We start from the raw sequence: 20,397 nt of genomic DNA on the forward strand, positions 1-20,397 counted from the left end.
AGTAGAAGTCGCTGCAAAGGTAATTTAATTAAACTTCAATAAATGATTGCTGTATGACACAAGTTGTAACTTTCCTCCAAAATTTGTAATTGTATTTTATTGAATACTCTTTCACAGTCAACTGCTTTATTTTATAAGTTATTATATTGCTGAAGTTAGTTTTTGGTGTATTTAATATTGGGATATTTATAGAGTTTTTTTTATTACACATGATATAGCCAATATTTATAATAATTAAGGAGAATTTTGTAAGGCAAAAACTTTGATTTCGTAGAAACTGTAATTTATTTAGGTTCCTATTACTTACGGGGTTATAAATAGGTGAAGTATATGGATATAGTGGTCGGATCATTGCTTTATAAGTATACAATTTTCCCCTTTAATGTGAATTTTAAATGTATACTAATATGTACGGTTTGAGAAATCTGAAGATGACGTGAACAATGCTGATTATTTTATTGCTGTATACAGTTATATTTCTAAGCAAAAACTCATCTCTGTGTGGCTCTGACGCCATACTGAAACGGGTAAGCAAGAAGGTTTTCTGATTATTACACGTGATAAGAATTCGGTCGGCTATTGGCTATACGCGCGCGTCGCGGTCGAAAAACTGAACAGGAGCGTACTCAGTTTTACGTCTTCTGCGTCCTGCGAATTTACGCCGGCGTCAAAAAAGTTACGTCAACTACGTCGGGAGCGTCCTCGTGTGGACGGGCCTTTACACAATTCTTTACTTGTGGAAGTTCACTGGGTAAGATGGATAGGATTATATCCGCTCGTGCCTTTTGGTCAGTAGTTTTCATTTAGCAAATTCTTCATCACCAGGTTCTGGTTTCGGAATTTTCCCAGTTACATAGTCCCAATGATCATTTTTAATCAGTATTGCTTCCATTTGCAACTTCCACGTATCAAAGTTGTCCTTGTTTAGCTTTTCAATTGACACTGTATTAGTCGTCGCCATTTTCATTTCAGTCGACGCAGCTTGGCTTGCCGAAAGAATTTAACAATGGTAGTTGCTCTGCACAGTTAAGCGCTATCTGGGCCCATAACCTTTGAAGAATAAAATGACGTCTTCTATGTACATAACAAACATTTATTTAAACTACGAAGACGTTGAACAGCAGAGTAGAAACATGATATTACACAGCGCTTAGTCCTTCTCGCTTACATGCATTACTCACCATTGACTTTGGCTAACTGCCTACTAAGTATAAGTATTACGCAGCAGAGAACTTGCTTATCATGCGCATGCGCTAGGGGAATCGACGTCGGTTGCCAACATTCTTAAAAACAGGAAACAAATTTATTTGAAAACAAAAATTTACCTTGTTTAACTGCCTACTGGGCCTCTCCTGATTAGCAATCTGTTTCGGCAATTCTGATCCAGTAGTAATCTTTGGTAGAATCTTCCGTAGAATTACTTTGAAGAACCGAATCCTTTAACCGAAGAATTCAAAATCTTGTTTACGCATTTACGTTGCAAGCGCTTCAATGAATCGAAAGGAAGATAGACCGTGATCGTAACCTACGTTGTCAATGAGAGTAATGGCCGTTTTTCCCTTGGCATCCCTCGTGTTGTCATCAGACAATATATGAACAAAATTCTCATCAAGGTTCCAGCTGGCTCCGAGTTGTTGAATAATATTGCAGAATGCAATATCCGTTTTCTCAAAATCACATATTAGTCAACAGCAGATACAACACTGCACGCGGAGTTCTGTGATTGAGTATGTTACGTTGGTATAAAGAAGTCTTCCATATTTCTCGGATTATCCGTGTAAACTCTCCATTTTAATTCGTCTTAGAATCAAATCTAAATCGAGGTCTGGTTGGGCATAATCCTTTACAATTTTCAACGTGGAAAGAGAGTCCTAAGCATGAAAAGTCATTCGATTTTTATATTTCATATAAGCAATTCATTTTTGAATATTGCCTGATTTTAGGATGAAACTGTATAATGATTTTAGTCCTAATATGACCAATAAAGTTTTTTGAATAATTATAACAGGGTGATGCATTCACATTCAGTGTAGCATTTATATTTAAATTCAGGTTTGACTAAAGTGTTTTTGCAACACTATCCACGAGTTACCTATTTCAAGACTTACAGTGGAACTCTGTATTATAACGGTATATTCGAGCGGCCTATAAGAATATAATTTGCTGGTAAATTATACTAAGTAAGATATTACCAGTGTTAAATAAAAGTGTGTAGCATGTAAAATGTACATAACATATCAAAGTACTAATTAAAATAATACACAGCTTGTTACTTTTTCGTTTTTTCTCTGACATACGTTATGGCTTCTGGTATTTTAGCGTAATCTTCAGAAGACAACAAATGAAAAATATATTTGTATTTGGTTACATCGGCTGAAGGACGATATAGAAGTTCATGTTCGCAACTGCGGAAGGAAGATTGTACTGGCCTAGTTTGAGAGTATTTCATTAAGCTGTGATATGTAATGTAACATAGCAAGGCCTGGCGTTATCCATGGATGTACAGGTACCGGCTTTGTTCAACCTGTACCTCTGGTTATAGGATGATCTTAATGGACTTGCATATGTTTACCTTAAATCGGTGTGAATTTCGGAATGATTTTAGCCAAGCAGTATATGTATATAATAGTTAGTAAGAATTTTGAAGTTCAACTTCAGGTGAATACTAGAATGAAACCTTTTTAAGAATGTAAATGTAGTATATTTATACCATATTAGAAAAGATCTGGTGACCAAATTTTCGAATATAGTAGAAACTGGGGAACTTAAACGGATATTTAAATGTCTTGAGCTTCAAGTCTTTCTGTAATAGTGACTGCTTTTAATGTAACTGAGAAATTAATTCTCCAAAATTATAAATGCATAATCATTGTAGATTAGTGAAATTGGACTTTTATCAAATACTGGTTACCATCTAGTCGGTAAATCCGCATCTAAACCTTCCCCTTCAGAAGGGTTCAGAATCATCCTGTAATGTCTTATAATTCCGTTTTACTCTCTTAAAAACTATATGATATTGTTATTACACCCTAGACGATATATAACATTGGTTGGTAAGGCGATTAGCAGATGCTCTCCTCATACGCTGTTTTTCATACTAACCATATTCCAATCTCAAGCATGAATTGTAGCGAGTTTGCATAATGCGGGTACTCAAAATGAATTGATCCGAAAATTAGAAAAAATGAAGTAAAAAATTCTTGGATTCCCTTTCTTGGGGCTCTCAAGTCAAAACTGCAAGTAATCCTCACGTAATTCCCTAGAAACTTGCTTTTAGAGACCTACAAAAAGTGCCATGACTACTCTCTGAGATTATCTTAATATACATTAACTTTTGTTACTAGACTTTACAAAGCTTATTTCTAATAGTACTGCTGTAGAAAACTCCTAACTTTTCAAGCATTAATACAATATAAAATTTAGATATGTATTTCACTGCATGATTTCATAGATTAACTTTTGTAACAATGCTTAATCTTAAATTTAAAATACGTGTCATTTTAGTGAAGAGAAGTTAGATTTCGTCGATGAAATAGTGATTTCATCAGAAGATGCTGGATGGCTGATTTTTAATGTTACTGGACCCGTTTTGGAGTGGATAGAATTTCCAAAGAGGAACTTAGGCCTGGAGTTGGAGATAAGTTCTTCCAGTATATATAAGTTTCATACTTTTTTAATCATAATTTTTTTTCATACTTCCATGTAATCTAAGAATCTTAATCCACATGAAACAGAGTTTTGAGGGTACATCAAAACTCTGTTAATCAGAAATAAACAATGTTTACCTCGATTTTTGCCATTTTCAACATAAACTATGCTTACTGATTTTAGTTCATTTTCTTCTAAGTTGGAAAATCACATGGTACATATATAATATAAATTACTTAACATTTTGGTAGTCTTAACTCTAGATTCTTTTGAAATAAGGATTTGATAATTAATTTATTAATTGTGTATCATCCTTTGTTTTCTTCTTTCATGAAGCAATGTCCATAAGAAAACGTCAAATCAATAGCGTCTCATCTTCCCTTCAATTAATAATTATATTAATTCTGTGTCGTTTGTTATAAATTAATGTGTAATTTTTATTACTTTAACCAAATCTTTACTAGGGAAATTCATAGGAAATATTCGATACTCCTCATTTCCAGAATACTTTTTTTATGCTCCGCAAAAATTTCTAACTCTGGCAATAACTAATCGAAATTTTACACCACCTATCAATCAGCATAAATTTAACGCATTTTTTTATGTTTCACTTTAAGCGCCTTACACACACATCATTATAAATAAGCCGGCTTTTAGGGTTCGTACAGATCTTGTTATTTTGAATCAGAGTTTATTGTCGTAGCGTTATGCTGAACCTTGTAAGTAATTACTGCAGTGCAAGTGAGAGAATTTTATTGGCATGCTCTATTTCAACAAAAATGAAATATATATATAAAAAAGGAAACAAAATTTTAAAAAACACAGTATTTTTCAAAAACTTATACTTGTTTTTATTTGCCTAAACATGACAGATTTCTATTTAACCTTTAATTGCTATGACAGTTTTTTCGGCGTAATTACTGTGAGCGGTCTCACAGGCCGCTTTAAAGAAACGCGTAAAAATACATACTTTTATGCCTTTTTTAAGGAATGCTATAGATAATTAATGCATATTTATAGAATTCTAATTCATTTAAATCAATATATTTTAAACATTAATCATTTGATTTTACACAGTTAAATTCATATAAAAATATATTCATATAAAAATAAACAAAGGAAACAATCATATATAAAAATATGAACTCTGTTAATCAGTAATACGCTGAAACCTTTAACTGCTCACAGCATTTAAAGGTTAAAGTAATACAGAGCGATGAAAATAATTTTTAACTTTGTTACTCCTAAAAATAAACATTTAATCTGATTTTTATTTTTAACTTATTAAAATTAAAGAATTTTTTTCCCACTACCAAGAAACATAACACCTAGTCCAAATAAAATTAAATTGAGTGATATTATTTTTTTATTGACATAAAGTAATAAAATTAACGATATGCGTTTTTGCTTTTACGATTTGTAAAAATTCGTAATTTTTATTGATTATAGACAACAATAAAGTTTCGCTGCAAGAAACGTTTTTAGTTCTCAAGAAAAGAAATCCTTTAATGATAAACAAAAGTTAGATTTCAGATTTTCTAAATGTTGCAGGCTAATGTGTATGTTGTTGGTTTCCTTAGATCAGGGTTTTTTAAACTTTTTTTCAGTCGCGACCTCATTTTATCACTGAGATATTTTTGCGACCCCTAGGACAACGTAATATTTACAAAACATTTGTGGGTATTGCGCAAATCCGATACACGCGTGAATGAAACTGTCAATTTTTTTACTTAGTCACCTATTTAGAAGTACTGTAGTATACTATTGCAGTTTTAGGTCATTAACTTTAATTTCTAATTTTAAGACATAGAACAGTGTGAAAATTTCAAATAAGTAACAGACGACATGACTGCGGCACGTGCAAAGCAAGTAAAATGAACGTTTATATTATAAAAAGAATGCGTCGAAACGTTTTTTTTTTTATCTGTATTGTCTTATCTTTATCTATTTTCAGATACATTGTGTAAAAATATTTGGTAATTGTAAAATTATTATAATAAGTTAAAGAAATATCAAAACCGTTAAAATGTTTGGCGACCCACAGTTTAATAAACCCTGCCCTAGATTAACGCAATAGCTTCTTAAAAATATGCAATATTTATAACCTTTTTTATAACATTTAAATCAACGAAAAGTTTAAAACTGATAACTGAATTAGCAAAAGCTTAATTTTATTTTTCCTGAAAAGGTCATCCAGCAATTCGGATATCTGTAGTTCAGCTAATCGGGCTTCTATTGTTTGCTTTAAATTTTGAGTCTGATGATCATTCTCAGATTATTGCGTCTACTATGCATTATAAACAAAATATTTACCTTAAAATTAGGGTTAATTTATTCGATTATGGCAAAGCGCACAAGTGCTACGACTTTAGGCTTAAAATTTGATGACTTATGGATCCGAACCACGACGTCGTTCAACCTGTTTAGAACTATGTAAGGATTGTTCCAAAGTGACCGCAGTTTAGGAGAAAATAATTTCAGTCGAATCAGATTCCATAACTGCACTTTGTCATCTTCGTTCAATCGATGTCCTATAGATCTCGTGTCGCATCGAGTCTTCACCCTTGTGCAAAATTGTGCATCACTTCCAACCATGCTTGCAGATTTTAAATGTACTACTCAGGCGATGAAGGCGCATCCTGAAGGCGACCAAATAGTAGATCACAGACGAAGCTCACTACCGAACAGCATCTGATATCGTAGTATAGTAGATAACACTGCGATAAGCCAATAAGAACAGAGGTAACTTCTAGACCCAGTCCTATTGGTTTCTAGAAACCATCAGCGAGAGGTTGAATGGCCTGATTACACAGCTCCTACATACTGTCTGATTGCGGATGTAAAAATCTCGTTTGGATTTTGTCGATGCCGAGTAGCTTGCAGAGTTCTTTCATCATAGCCTATGTAAAAATTTCTTCCTTGATTGGAATGTAACTGAAGAGGCACTGCGAAGCCTGGAAAATCCAATCTGTACCACTGCCTTTGACAGCCTCTTGATCAGGAATAGGACACGCTTTAGGTCCCCTAGTGAGATAATCAATGACAACAAGGATGTATTTGTTGCCATTAGCAATGCGTGGCACAGGTCGTAGGATATTAAAGGTCGTAGGATCAAAAGGTTCTTCTACATTGTGACGCTGCAGCTTCCCTCGTCTGCGTTTCTTGGGCTTTTTCGGACCCGCAGCGTCGCATGATTGGCACTACTTCAGCAAATCAGCCCTTCCATTATTGCAGTAAAAGCGTTCTCGAATTCTATGCACAGGCTTCATTATTCCGAAGAGGCCTCCTGTCGAGCTACTGTATTAGCTCTTTAAAGACGTCCGAGATATTAAAAGTATTTGCTGCCAAAATCAGAATGCCTTTCCATGATCCGATTCGAACTTCCGGTATAAGACGCCATTTCGAATTTGGAGTGAATCTGAGAGAGCCCATATTGTTTTGTCGTAGGATTATAGATCGAAATGTCCTGCCATGTAAGTTTTCTGTTTGAAGAGTCCATTAAACCGATTATGGGTCAATGTCGCCATCTTCCAACTGCGCTTTCCTGACTCCTTCGTCACTCCGTGGATCTCGATCAGCCGATGTTGAAATTGTAACTTGTGCAATCGGATTAAGCAGTTCGTATTTCGCTTTGACCCTTGAACAATATCGGTCGCTTTCTGAGCTGAGTCGTCTAGACAGCGCATCGGCATTCCCATGCGACGAACATTTTCTATGACGGATAGTTTCCTATGACGGATGCCATATTGCTGGAGTCTTTGTATCTATCTCTCTGTCTATTTGGCTTTCGAGATTCTTGAAATTTAATAGCCAGATCAATTGATGCATGATCTGCACTGAACAGTAAATTTTCTGCCGTAGAGGTAATGGTGGAAATGTTCTAAGGCTTTAACTATGGCGAACAAATCTCTTCTGGTGACATAGTAATTCCTCTTCGGTTTAGATAGACACTTGCTCTAGAATGCTACGACACGTTCTTGACCTTTTATTTATTGGAACAAAACAACATCGACCCTCTCATTACTCACATCCGTGCTGATAATAAATGGTTTGTCGAGGCGAGGATACGTTAGGATTGCAGCAGATGTTAAAGCGCCCTTCACTTTGTTAAACGCATCTTCACATCCTTTGGTCCCCAAGTACGTTTACTTGTTCTCTATTAATTTGTGAATGGATCTTGCGATGGAAGAAAGTCCTTGACAAATGTCATATAGTAGGTGCAAAGCCCCAAGGTCGTAGGTCTTCTCAGTTAATGAATATTTTTGGGGTATATGCAGTCTTTACCAACGGAGACATTTTCTGGATCCGTACACAGTCCTTCGTCAGAGATGACTTATCCGAGGTAAATCACTTCCTGTTTCAATGATTTACTGGCACTAAACTTTAGATTTAAGTAGCACTAAACTTTAGATTGGCCTTCTTTCAGTTTCTGACACACCTGCCTAATATTTTCTAAATGTTCCTTCAAAACTTCCCGTCGATGATGATGTCATCCAGGTACATCAGACAAGCTTCGTAGGAAATACATCTCAACACTGTCTACATGAGGCGTTCGACTGTTACCGGCGCATTGTATAATCCATACGGCATCACCTTGAACTGCCAAAGTCCTTGTCCAGTAGTAAATGCGTCCTTTCTCTGTCATCGGGGTGTATGCCTACCTGTCAATATAGACCTTATTTCATACGTGTCAACGAAAATGATAACTTTTACGCCTTAGAATTATGATAATAGTGACAGCTAAACCATCTTGTGAACGCTACCTAACAAGCCGCGAGACAACGATACATTAAGATAGTCTGGAGCACTAGAAACAATTTTTTTCTTCAGGGCTCCTAGTGCTAGTTTTTCTTGATTTCGGCAGCGGGGAAAAAGGATTATGAGATAAAATAAGACAAAGGATTATGAATTTAGAAGTTGATTTTTATTATTCATCACCCTAGGCGCGAGTCTTGTGGCCTAAACAATCATCAGGTACTGCATGAAGTTCATGATGTCCATCTCTGGAAACAAGAGAAATTTCAACAAACAGTTTAGGACTTTCTTCCAATTCAAACAGTAGAGAAATTTGGTTCTCAAATTGAAGCCGTAGAGCTTGGTGGGAATAGTCCTTAGTTTCATAATGTATTTCAAATGGTACAGAATTCGAAAGCACTACATTTCAACTAAAATATCCGAGCAGCATAGTAATTAACAGAGGCAAATTCTCAGTTAGTACGAGCTAATTTACAGAAAAAGGAAGCCTTTCAGAGTCGTTTTGAAAAGAATATAGTTTAGTAATTTTGCATATTTAATAGCATAGTTTCTTTTGAATCTTTTTCTGTTGTTACCTCATTAACAAAATAATTTTGTTTTGGGATAAGCTCAGCCATATTTTGTACAAATTATATGCAATTTAGCAAAGGTGATATTTCGAGCATTAAGTCTTTTATTAAGTCTGACATTTCTAATAAACCTGAGACTTGCTTTACAAGAGAAATAACTGAGCTGGAACACTGTACGGGTACCTGAAAAATCCGGGAAGTTAAAATTTTTATTCATTCAATTTTATCTGTAGTCCACTAAAAATTCATTGTAAGGTAGGTAACGAAATTTTATTTTGTCGCATAACTTATTTTGCTCCAAAAAAGATTACGCGATTAAATATATTCATTAAGTAAAATTTTAAAAAAATATCACTAAGGGAGTTTGATATCGAGTTAGTCTACGTTTCCCCCATACTTTCCGTTATCCAAAGAAAGTGAGGCACATATTCAGTACGCTTTCGCTTTACCTGAATGTTGCATGAATAATAAAACTTCAGACTCATACTGTGATTTACTTCGTAACAATGTCATCCTATCTTCTTCTCCAAATGGAATCTTTTTTTTTCCCATAAAAAATTGAGAAATATCGACGCTTAATTAATTAAAAAAATAGTGCTCAAATTTAGCTACTGTCGTGCTTTGGTTGAATTTAAGCACGGATTTTGTTGTTTATGTCATACTACAAATGTTTCGAAATCCTTCATATATGTTCTTTCAAAGATAAAATTAAAGTAATTTATTGCACTTTAATTACAAATCTTCCTTTACAGTTCATAACTTAGAACCACATGATTTGGGTATTCTCTGCTCAACAGAGGCTGAAGAATTTCAGCCTTTTATGTTGGCTTATTTTAAAACTCAACCTGAGCGAGTACACGTGAGAACTAAGAGAGCACTAAGCAAGAAGCAACGAAAGACAAAGAACCTCAATCCTTATACAGGTAAATATTGTTTTTATTTGTACAATCTTATTTTGCAGAAAATGAATAAGGTAAACTATAAGTTCGGATGGTCTATTGTGAAAAATTTAATTTCTCTTTAAATTATTAACTAAGTGTGTACATGTTCTAAATATTTAACTTCCTTAACAAGAAACATCTGATAGTTTCTAAGTTACTCATAGTTATCTATTTAATCGTATTTCATTCCAGTTTACTTTTCAAATATTTTTTCAGAAATTTATGTGGAGGAAGGTGTTGTTAACAAAGTGTATCAGAATTCAAAAGACAATATATATATAACCATCGATTAATTCTTTATAGGTGACGTAAAATTAAGATCTTCGTTGATTTGCTTTGATTGATTAAAATAAATTTTAGTATTTTGCAATTAAAAAAATATTGTTACAAAATGCATGCACAAAGTTTAATAATATGCATTATTATTCATTTTTAACCCAAAAAAGATTTTAGTCCCAAATGGGATATTAATTACGAAACGGTATTTTGCACTGAATCACTATAAACGGCTTATAACTTTTCAAACTGTTGCCACCAAATACTATTGCCCTGTAATTATATTTAAAGAAATTAAACAATGAAGAATCTGCATGAATGTATGCATGTTTCTCGCATTGTGGAAAAACAAGGTACCTAGAGCCAAAGAACGTCTATATAAAGAAGGAAAGGCTCCATAGATGTAATGGATTTGGATTTGGATTATTCAGTTATGGCAAAGCACACGAGGGCTATCTGCCTAAAGGGAGGGATGCCTTCCGTGGAGGACTTTCTAAGGGAAACTGGCTCGTATACACGTTACACATGGGGAAAACCACGAAAACGCCCATGCAGCCAGCCCGTTCGCGGGATTCGAACCTCAGACCGAACTACCAGTGTTCAGCGTCTTTACCGCTCGGCCGCTGGTGGTTCCCATAGATGTAATGTAAACCAGTTTGTCTTCTACGCCGCTAAAAAGAAGAGGGAAAATTCGCCAAGGGATTTGGCGACGGAACCTGTTTGCGAGAATTTCCCCCTCTATGATGTAGTGGACCTGGCCGACATTTTCCTCCTCCGTCACGTGTATAGGAAATTGAGGAACACGGATTAAGATGAATAAGAAAATTAGGTGAAATTTCAGTTTCACTGGCTGTTGAACTTGCATTATCCATATCGTAGTTTTGATGTCTGATTTTATATATCCGTAAATATGGAGGGGGGTAAATGGAGTCACACAGCTTTAAAATCTTAATAAACGCGAACGTCGACATCAGCCTCGAGTTTTGGCGCTTTTTGGCGACAGATATTTTACGCATGCGCAGCTGTTTCCCTTTTCGTTCGAAGGGTGCCTCTCCTGTTGCTGCGAAGCTTTCCTTCTTAACAATACATATTCTTTGCCTAGAGCCATCAAATTTCGAACAACGTAGTCTTGCACCAGCACGTGGCACCTGGAAACCCGTATTTTGAATTTCAAATTGTTTTATTGTTGTTGTTGTCGTGTCCATTACATGGAACAATGCTTGCCAAAGCGTACTCCGAAGAGAGATTGGACTTTTATTTTGCTTCCCCAATTTTGAGGAAGAGTACCCCAGGGGTCTCCCAGCCCTCTCCACTCCAACCAATCCACACGAGAGGACTTTCGGCTCGCCGCATATTTAGAGTGCCGCCATGCCGCACCGACACTATACATTTATGAACACCCATGTCTTCTCCGGGATTCGAACCAGGGCCCTTCGGTACCGTAGTAGGCTTCCCTAACCACTATACAGTCTGTGCGACAAGCACGATGATGACAATATTACTGTTGCTATTACACAGTTTAATAATAGCGTGAGGAAAGAGCCTTGGTTCAGTTATTAACGAATTTCCCAACTAGGATTTCTGATCTGAAGGAAAATCGTTCATTGTGAACTGCTTTCCGAGATGTTTCGCGAAGACATCAGTCGTTTCAACATCAGTAATATATGAATGGGGGGTTCATCAACACCTGGTCAGGGGCGTGGTCAGTGATGTCACAGTGGCAGCGTCATCAGTGACGTCACAGAAGAGAGCGTGATCACATCATGGAGGTAGGAAAGGGAGGAGGGGCCAACCCGCGCTAAAAGTGAAACACTGCTTTGAAGCTTGGGTCACCAGATGGGGTGTTCAGGGTTGCCACGCTACCTGGAAAACCGGGAGAACCGGGAAAAATCAGGGAATTCGAAAATTGACCAAAAAATTCAGGGAAAAGTCAGGGAATTTAAGTATTTTTGTCAAAATCTGAAAAAGTCAGGGAAGTTCATACAATGATCCCGCCAAAAAAAGCGATTTTTGCGCCGACGTCGGAAGAGATAACTTTTTTGGCGAATTGCGTATCACGTGAGTGTCATTCGGGCAGCTGGCATAGAGCCAATTTTCGCAGCTCCAATTTGATTGTCTTTTAGAAAGGCAAAGCAAGTTTCCCGCAACTTTTGGTTTCCAGTAATCTCGAGAATAGCATGTGCAGTGCATGAACTAAAGAAAGTACCTGTTCTCGTATAAAACAAAATTATACGAGAACAAAATGGGTTTAATCTTAGTATACGGTACCATGGAGGTTAGAATCAAAGAATATGTATTGTAAAGAAGGAAAACCTCTCTGCAACAGACGTGGCTCCGTTCCATCATAGAGGGAAACAGCTGTGCATGCGTGATATATCTGCCGCCAAAGCTGGAAACCGGTGTCGAAGTTCGAAGGTCACGTTATCAAGAGTTCATTAAATGAATATCCTTTAAAATTTCTTTAACCACTTGCGCTAAAAAGACGTGCCAGGCACGTCGAGATGTTTCTGTCTCAAACTGCGAGCGACGTGAACACCACGTCGATAAGCATTTATCGCAAAAATGAAAATAACATGGTGCACACGTCGCCTAACAACGAGATTGTTTATTTTTCGAGTTACAGCTCTGGATTGCACTCGCAGATGCGGAGCGGCGTAAATGAGACACTTTACCGCTTGCTATATTGTAGCGCACGGCACCGCAACCGTGAAGTTTAGTCTTAGCGCAAGTGGTTAAACTCTAAAGGAAAAGAAAATATTTTTTGGCGCAAGTAAATTAATTCATGGGTTAGTAATTTTCAGGGGGGGGACTACGAACATCTGTTTTTAAAATTATTGCGACAAATCTAAGAAGAAACGTCCTTTGATAAAACCTTTCTTTCCTTTTCCTTTTATAAATTTCCTTTTCGCAATAATTTAAAAACGGATTTTCGTAGCTTTCTTTTTGTCAAAGAACGTTTCTTCTTAACGTGTTTCTCAATTTCCGGTACACATCGCGGAGAGGGAAATTCTGGCCGCCAGGTTCCGTCGCCAAATCCCTTGGCATATTTTCCCTCCGCATTCTAGCGGCATAATAGCATTTTACTTGTATGGAACCTTTTCTTCTTTACATAGACCAAAGAATCAGAGATTCTTTGCATAGACGTTCTTTGGTTAGAATAATCTCCATGTATGGTACAATGGGATTTGGCGACATGATGATGCGCAGTAAACGGGTCATTTTGGTCTTGGCGACAATTTTCAAAATCGTGCCAAAGCCTTACCGTATACTAGAATTTTACCGCAAAATCTTTTTAAACTTTTTTTTTTCTTTTTAATAAATACGTTGCCATTTTGCAGTAAAATAAAAAAATAGTAATCTGTCATCTAGGCTAACCATGTAATATAACTATATTCGCTAAAATATCGCTGATTATTCTAATTCAATTTTTAGGTAATTATCTTTATTTTTATGTTATTCGTATAATTTAATGATGCTTCTTCCCTCTAAATTTATTTATTATTAGTAAATAATATTTCCAAATTTCAGGAAATTTTCTCTGGCATAATCTTGAAATTAATTCTAGCAGTATGATGACATACCATCACGAAATTTAATGCACATATTTTTTCCTTATGTATGCTGCGAAATAAATATAAAATACCTCAATTTATTAAAATAGATTTCTTTCTTTCGTTTAGCTGCAGAATGTCTGCAAAAAAAGCCTTATTTTATTCCAGATTGGGAAGATTCTAATCTCAATCTTCAATGGAGAAAACAACTATTATAATTATATTTGTGTTTTCAAGTGTTAAGGTGCTTTTTAAGAACATACCTCACACAAATTAAATTTACCTAAAATCTAACCTAACTATTTAGCATTGCATTGTGATTTATAAGGACCGGATTAGCCTCGTGTTGAACTGGTGATGATCATGAGTAATAATTAAATAAAACATACATTTGTTATCCAATTTATATATCTTAAATTTTATTAAGTTTCTTAAGTGGAAAAGTAAACAAAATTATCAAACAAAGTATACCAAGAATAATTAAGAATAAATGTCCTTTGGGATTTATTGAATAATTAAGTGAATTTGCTACACAATACAAGTAATACCATAATTAATTTACCTCTTAGCGTAGCCAAAGTACATTACGCGAATAGACTGGAATTTTCTTGAAACACACCTGGAAAACCTGGAAAAGTCAGGGAATTTCATTCTCCTGTTTGAGTGTCAACCCTGGGTGTTCTTTGTTCAGAAGCTCGCTTGACAAGATTCTGATAGTATTTCGACACACGACAGTTCCATAGAAATCGAAAAAGGGACACTTTCGCATGAAAGAAACATTCATAGTGTGATGGATAATAGCAATTTGTATAGTTTAGTGACATTTACGCAAAAATCACATCTTGGTTATTTTACGATAACTAACAACAGCGATTTTGATTATGAATTTGTTTCATAAAATTATAAGCTGTTGCACTACAAAAATATAGATTTTAAGAAAAATGTTATGCTTAAAGAATGAAAAATACCTTACGGTACATTTAAAATTGTATACGTATTTCGATACCCTTGATAGAGTATTCGCTACTTTTATTTTCCAAACGTCAAAATGTTTTAAATAAAACAATTTTTTTTCACATTCATATATTATTATAACATGTACCTTTTAAAATTTTTTTAGAGGAGAGGCTTTACTGCTGCTCATTTTAAACCCATCGTTTTACTTTTATATATCTGAAAAATAATCACTTTGGGCTTACACGTTTTATAAATATAAAATTATGTATGTTAAAATATTTGTAATTAGGCACATAGGTCAGATTAAGTTTTTATTAAATAGAGTAACGCATGCAAGGGCTATCTGCCTAAAGAGAGAGATGCCATCGTGGAGGAATTTTGAAGAAAAACTGACCTTTGAGTGGGTTTTAAAAGTAATACTTATAATTTTCCTTCAAATTATATTCATATATATTTTTTATGTAAAACTTTCGGGTGTATGCTAAATTAGTGTAAATTATTTTACACGAAAAATATAGTGAATGCACAGAAATTAAAGATTTGCACATGCCGGAAATGAAAAATAAGAAATATGTACGGGTATTTATGCATGTGTTTGCAAAAAGCATGTATCTACCTTTGACAAAATACTTAAATATTCATTAAATTATTTATAAATATATTTGAAATGAAGAATTGATTCACTTATAAACAACTGTGAAAGTACTGTGAAGAAATCTAATTATTAAATGTATCTAATTTATAATGATTATAAATGTTATCTAAATATATAATAACCTTAATATTGAATTGTAAACATAAATTAAAATCCTGTTGACAAATGCGTTATAAAACTATTTAAGCAAGAATTGTTCGTATTGGAAAGCAATCTGTTAAAAGGTATTGTAAAGCAAATGCTATGAGATGCACACTTAAGAAAGTAATAGAGTTTTGGAATATGTATTGTTGAAATGAAGGATAAAAAAAAAATCTGATAAGTATAATTAAAAGAATTATTCCCCTTACATTTTATAACTCAGTTACAAGTTTTAAATAATACTTTAAAAAAAAAAAAAAAAAAAAAAAAAAAAAAACTTATTTTATTCCCTTTCAGAAATGTTCAGAGAAAGTCAAGTACTATTTAATACCTATTTAATTATTAGGAATTAGCTAAATACTTATTTAAAGTATTTCGCTAATTCCTAATAATTCTCTAATTTAAAATGAACCGAATAGAGCATTAATTATAAATTGACTTACATTTTTCGATTTAAAAGATGCCTCAGAAGCCAAAAAATCATGTCATATTTAAGAAAGTATTTTAGGAAGAAGCTCTATCAATAGAAAAGAAATAATGCATAATTTTAATATTAATAATACAATAAAGTTTGATCTTAATTTTTGTACCTTAATCGAATAAAATCGAATTACCTTAATTTTTTTTTTCTAATGTAATTAACGAAAACTTGTGAAAATATTTCATTCAAATAAAACCATTCTGAGAAAACTGTCCTGTGAAAAGTATAGGATTTAATTTCGTTCAGAATGAAATGTTGTTTAAAAATATGTTGTTTTCACATACTTAGGACTCTGAAGTGTTGTAGAAAAATAAAATATATACATTTATATGTATATTTACGACGTAATTACAAAATATTTACATCCGAACGTGTCAAATCCCATAGAACTCAATGGTAAATGACCCAATGTTTTGGTCACCACGTAGGGATCGCCGGTGCTTCAGAGCAGGGTACGGGAGAAACCTGTTTAGGGCGACTCCATCCATCTTCCTACCTCCATGGATCACATGGACCTTATAAGAAATAGACTAACCCAGTGGGCGGGGCGCGCGTCACCGACATGTCGGCAAGAAAGAGTAGGGACGATCTGGTTTTCTTTAACACTGAAACCTATGGCGTTTGTATCACATAACTCTTTCTAATTATTAAATGTGATATATTGTATAGTGATGAGATTATGAAAGCCACAGTTTTTTCCAAATAGGATTTAATATATCTCATTAAAGCACATTTTACTGCATTTCGCGTATTTTTTTTTCACGCATAATTCTTGTACAAACATCTTTACTTTAGTAAAACGGTAGAAACTTTAAGCACAAAATTTATGAACTTAATTTTGCGTAAAAATAAAGTAAAACTAAATAAGGTTGATAGTACGCGATGCTTTGAAAGAAATAAGGTAAAATTAAACAAGATCAGATAATTTTTTTTTTTTTTTAATTTAATGAACATTTTCAGGCAGTGGTTTTCTAAACCATAATAACATTACAAAACGATCATATTTATTTGATTATATGATCATTAAATTATTAACATTAAAGTGGATTACTTATTTTAATAATTCATAAAATTCGGAGCATAAAATTTTCTGAGAGTAATGAAGGGAAAAAAAAAAAAAAAAAAAGATAAAATCTAGAAGCACTCTTTTTTTTTAAATTTTGTGTGTTGCCTATATTTATTGAATATCATGTTCTTCGCCAGTAAACCACATACATTTGAAAACAGCATATCTTTAGAATTTCTGCACTGGATCTTTGGAACTGTTATTTTCCGTACAGTGCTCGCTCTGAACTTGTTAATAAAAAATTCGTTAAAATTTTTTATTAACAAACTCAGTTACAAAATATGAAATAGATTAAAACAAATTCGAAATTCGGCCGTCCAGATGCTTATGTTCGGGTGAAGGATTACATTATTCAAAATTTAATGGCTCTAGATACTGTCGTTTTTGTCACAGTGCGAGAAACATACATGTATTCATGCAGATTCTTCATTATTTAATTTCTTTACATATAATAGAGGGCGATAATATTTGGTAACAACAATTTGCAAGAAGACACGGACATTTATAGTAAAATGGCGCAAAATGCCGTTTCGAAACTAACAGCCTTTCTAGGCTACCGCCCCTTTGGGCTAATGAATTAAATTAGCAGTAAATAAAAAAAATCTTATAGAGAACTAAAAATAAATTTAAAAAAATAATCACTATAAATTACAACAAAATTAATTATTACGGTTAAATACAATTTTAATATTAGAATTAAATGTATAAAAATTTTTAAGGAGTCAAATATCTTTATCACTATGATGTATTATGAAATATAATTGAAATAAAATTCCTTTATAGAAATATTGCTATAATACTCATCTATAATTTTAAAAAAGCAGCACAATTTAGAATTTTAAACAAAACTTTCAAAAATTCGTTTTTAAATATTTTATTATTTTTTACTTATTTACACCAATAAAAAGCATAAAAATTGCAAGAGAAAATTGCTTGTTTGAAATTTTCTATTAGTTTAGTTTGAAAATATTATTTTCTAAAAGAAGCAGTTACAAATTTCCTTACAGCATAGGAAAAGCTAAAAAAAAATCCCGTCATGAAAGCATGCAATAGCTTTATAATTGTTTGGAAAGTTAATTATGCTTGATAAATATGCTAAATTTTTAAAAATCGATCTCAATTTCAAAAATAAAAATATGGAGAAATTCTAATTTGTGAAATGAGGCCCTACAACCAGCTTTTTCTTGACAATTATACACGCTGCAATAGGCAACCAATGTTAAATTTCTGCAAGTCGTCCCTACTCCTCCGGATGTGATCAAGGTGACAGCCGGCAACTCCTCAGACAAGGGAGAAAACCCGTTTGGGTTAGTCTCTTTCTTATAAGGTCCAAGCGTGATCATCAATGACGTCAGGAGTGGAGGGGAGTTTTTTTAGACTGTTGGTTAAGATGAGTTGCATGGTTCTTGCTACTGTTAGTTTGGGTTTCATATTTGAATTTAGTTTGCAAAATTGGCAACGGATCAGTAGGATTTTTGCTGCTTGTGCATCTTAGTTTGGGGAAAACGTTCTGAAAGTTATATATTTTGGACTTAACTTTTTTAAGTCTTTCATTTAAATCATCAAATACTCGTTTGTAAAAGCATTGCATGTTACGAACAGGAAAAAATCCTAAAAAGGACTTCCCTCTAAAGACAGTTGCTCATCTCATAAAAATAAAACTATCTGGCAAAAAAAAAAAAAAAAAAAAAAATTAATTTTACTTTTAGGTGTTTATTTATTATAGTTCTCCATTAATTTGTGATTTGAACTTATTTCTTATACTTTCTGTTCATAATAACATACTTATGTGTTGTAATTTTTAATATATAACGTTCCTAATTTGTTATATTCTATTTGATTTTACACAGAATTTTTTTCATACCTCTTATAATCCTTTTCAAGATACTCTGAATTTTAATGTACTTGTATTTTACGTACGTAATTATCGTAATTATTCATATACATGCTGTTTATTAGTTACACAAGTATTATTATTTAATTTTAGATGCAATTTTTTAACTTCTTTCGTACTTTTTTTATTTATTATACATATTTTATTTAATATATAGTACATTATTTATTGCAACATTTAATTTTAAACATAATTTTTAAGCTTTTTTTTTTTAATTATCCTTTCGAGTTTTCGAAACACTTTAATTTTAATTTATTGTTATATATTCTGTTTATAAAGATATGTTTATTTTTCATTACCTTAACTGTTTTACTAAATTTTATGCAGTGTTTCTAACTTCTTTCGCATGTTTAGCAACAATACCTTCCTTACACTGTCCAATGTTTTTAAATTAAGCAATTTAAGGGTATAACTTAATTTTCTTATGTGATTCCATTGAATCATTTTTTCTTAGTTTATATTTCATAGTTGTGCTTAATTTACTTCATCTGTCATGGTCTCACCATACACAATTTTAATATTTTATTCCATTTTAGACACTAATACAATTTTTTAACATTTTGAATTTTATAATTTCCATCATATCCAGACATTTCTTCATAATTTTTCTTACATTCTCCGATCATAACCGGTCATTTACATGATTTAATTTTACGCCGAAATTTCTTTCTATAGCTTTAGCTATACAGTTTGATATCGTTTATGGCTGATGTCAATATTTATTTCTCATATACTTTTAAAAGTCTTTTGAGATTTCTAACATCATGTTTAGTTTTGAATATCGGTAACCTTTAATAGCATCCATAATTTTCATTTAGAATTTTAGCCATAGTCACTGTTTCATACACTCACATTAAAATAATTTTTGCAACTTCTGATATTAAAGATAGTCGCAATTCAATATTTCAGGTTAATTTACACCACTCATACTATTATTTTTCATATTTTAGATACATTGCTAATTTTACATTTTCCGGAGTTATTTGCCTCTATATCTACTTTCATGGAAAACTTTTAAGGGAAATCAGCAATTATTTACATTACCTATATAAAGAAATTCCCCAAACCCACTTTTTCAGTACTGGACCAAAATTACGAGTGTTCAGTGCTTTTATCCAATGGCATCTTCTTAACTTTGACACATTACTTTTAATTCTAAAATTTCTTTTGAACTCCTGTTGCTTTTAATTCTACCGTATAATCTTGATTAATTTATTCGAACTTAATATAGTCCGAACTTAATTCGCTGTCGGACTGCAATGCCTTTCACATTCCATTTTACACTACTATCATTTTTCTTAAAAGAAAGTGAAAATCTAATTATAAGTCATTTCAGAAAAGCTAGTATATTTTCACAAACATTACCTCCTGCTTAAAACACACCTTAATCCACAACAGATTTGTGATAAAAAAGAGGCTTTTATAATATATGCTGCTCGTATGTAACATCTTTGGTCATTTCA

The 20,397-nt window shown here is 33.2% G+C and overlaps 1 protein-coding gene across 1 annotated transcript in view; it reads left to right on the forward strand.

Annotated features, from left to right (window-relative positions):
- Nucleotides 1-20,397, forward strand: part of LOC118204394 (bone morphogenetic protein 7-like) — a 61,046-nt gene that overhangs the window by 32,080 nt on the left and 8,569 nt on the right. Inside the window, exons 4-5 of the mRNA XM_085822248.1 lie at nucleotides 3,512-3,650; nucleotides 9,725-9,904. Coding sequence (XP_085678374.1) covers nucleotides 3,512-3,650; nucleotides 9,725-9,904 — 319 coding nt within the window. The remainder of the gene's footprint in view (nucleotides 1-3,511; nucleotides 3,651-9,724; nucleotides 9,905-20,397) is intronic.

Source organism: Stegodyphus dumicola, chromosome 8 (assembly GCF_044657685.1).
Source record: "Stegodyphus dumicola isolate Sdum_Otavi_A_Nest chromosome 8, ASM4465768v1".
In the NCBI taxonomy this organism is placed as follows: Eukaryota; Metazoa; Arthropoda; class Arachnida; order Araneae; family Eresidae; genus Stegodyphus; species Stegodyphus dumicola.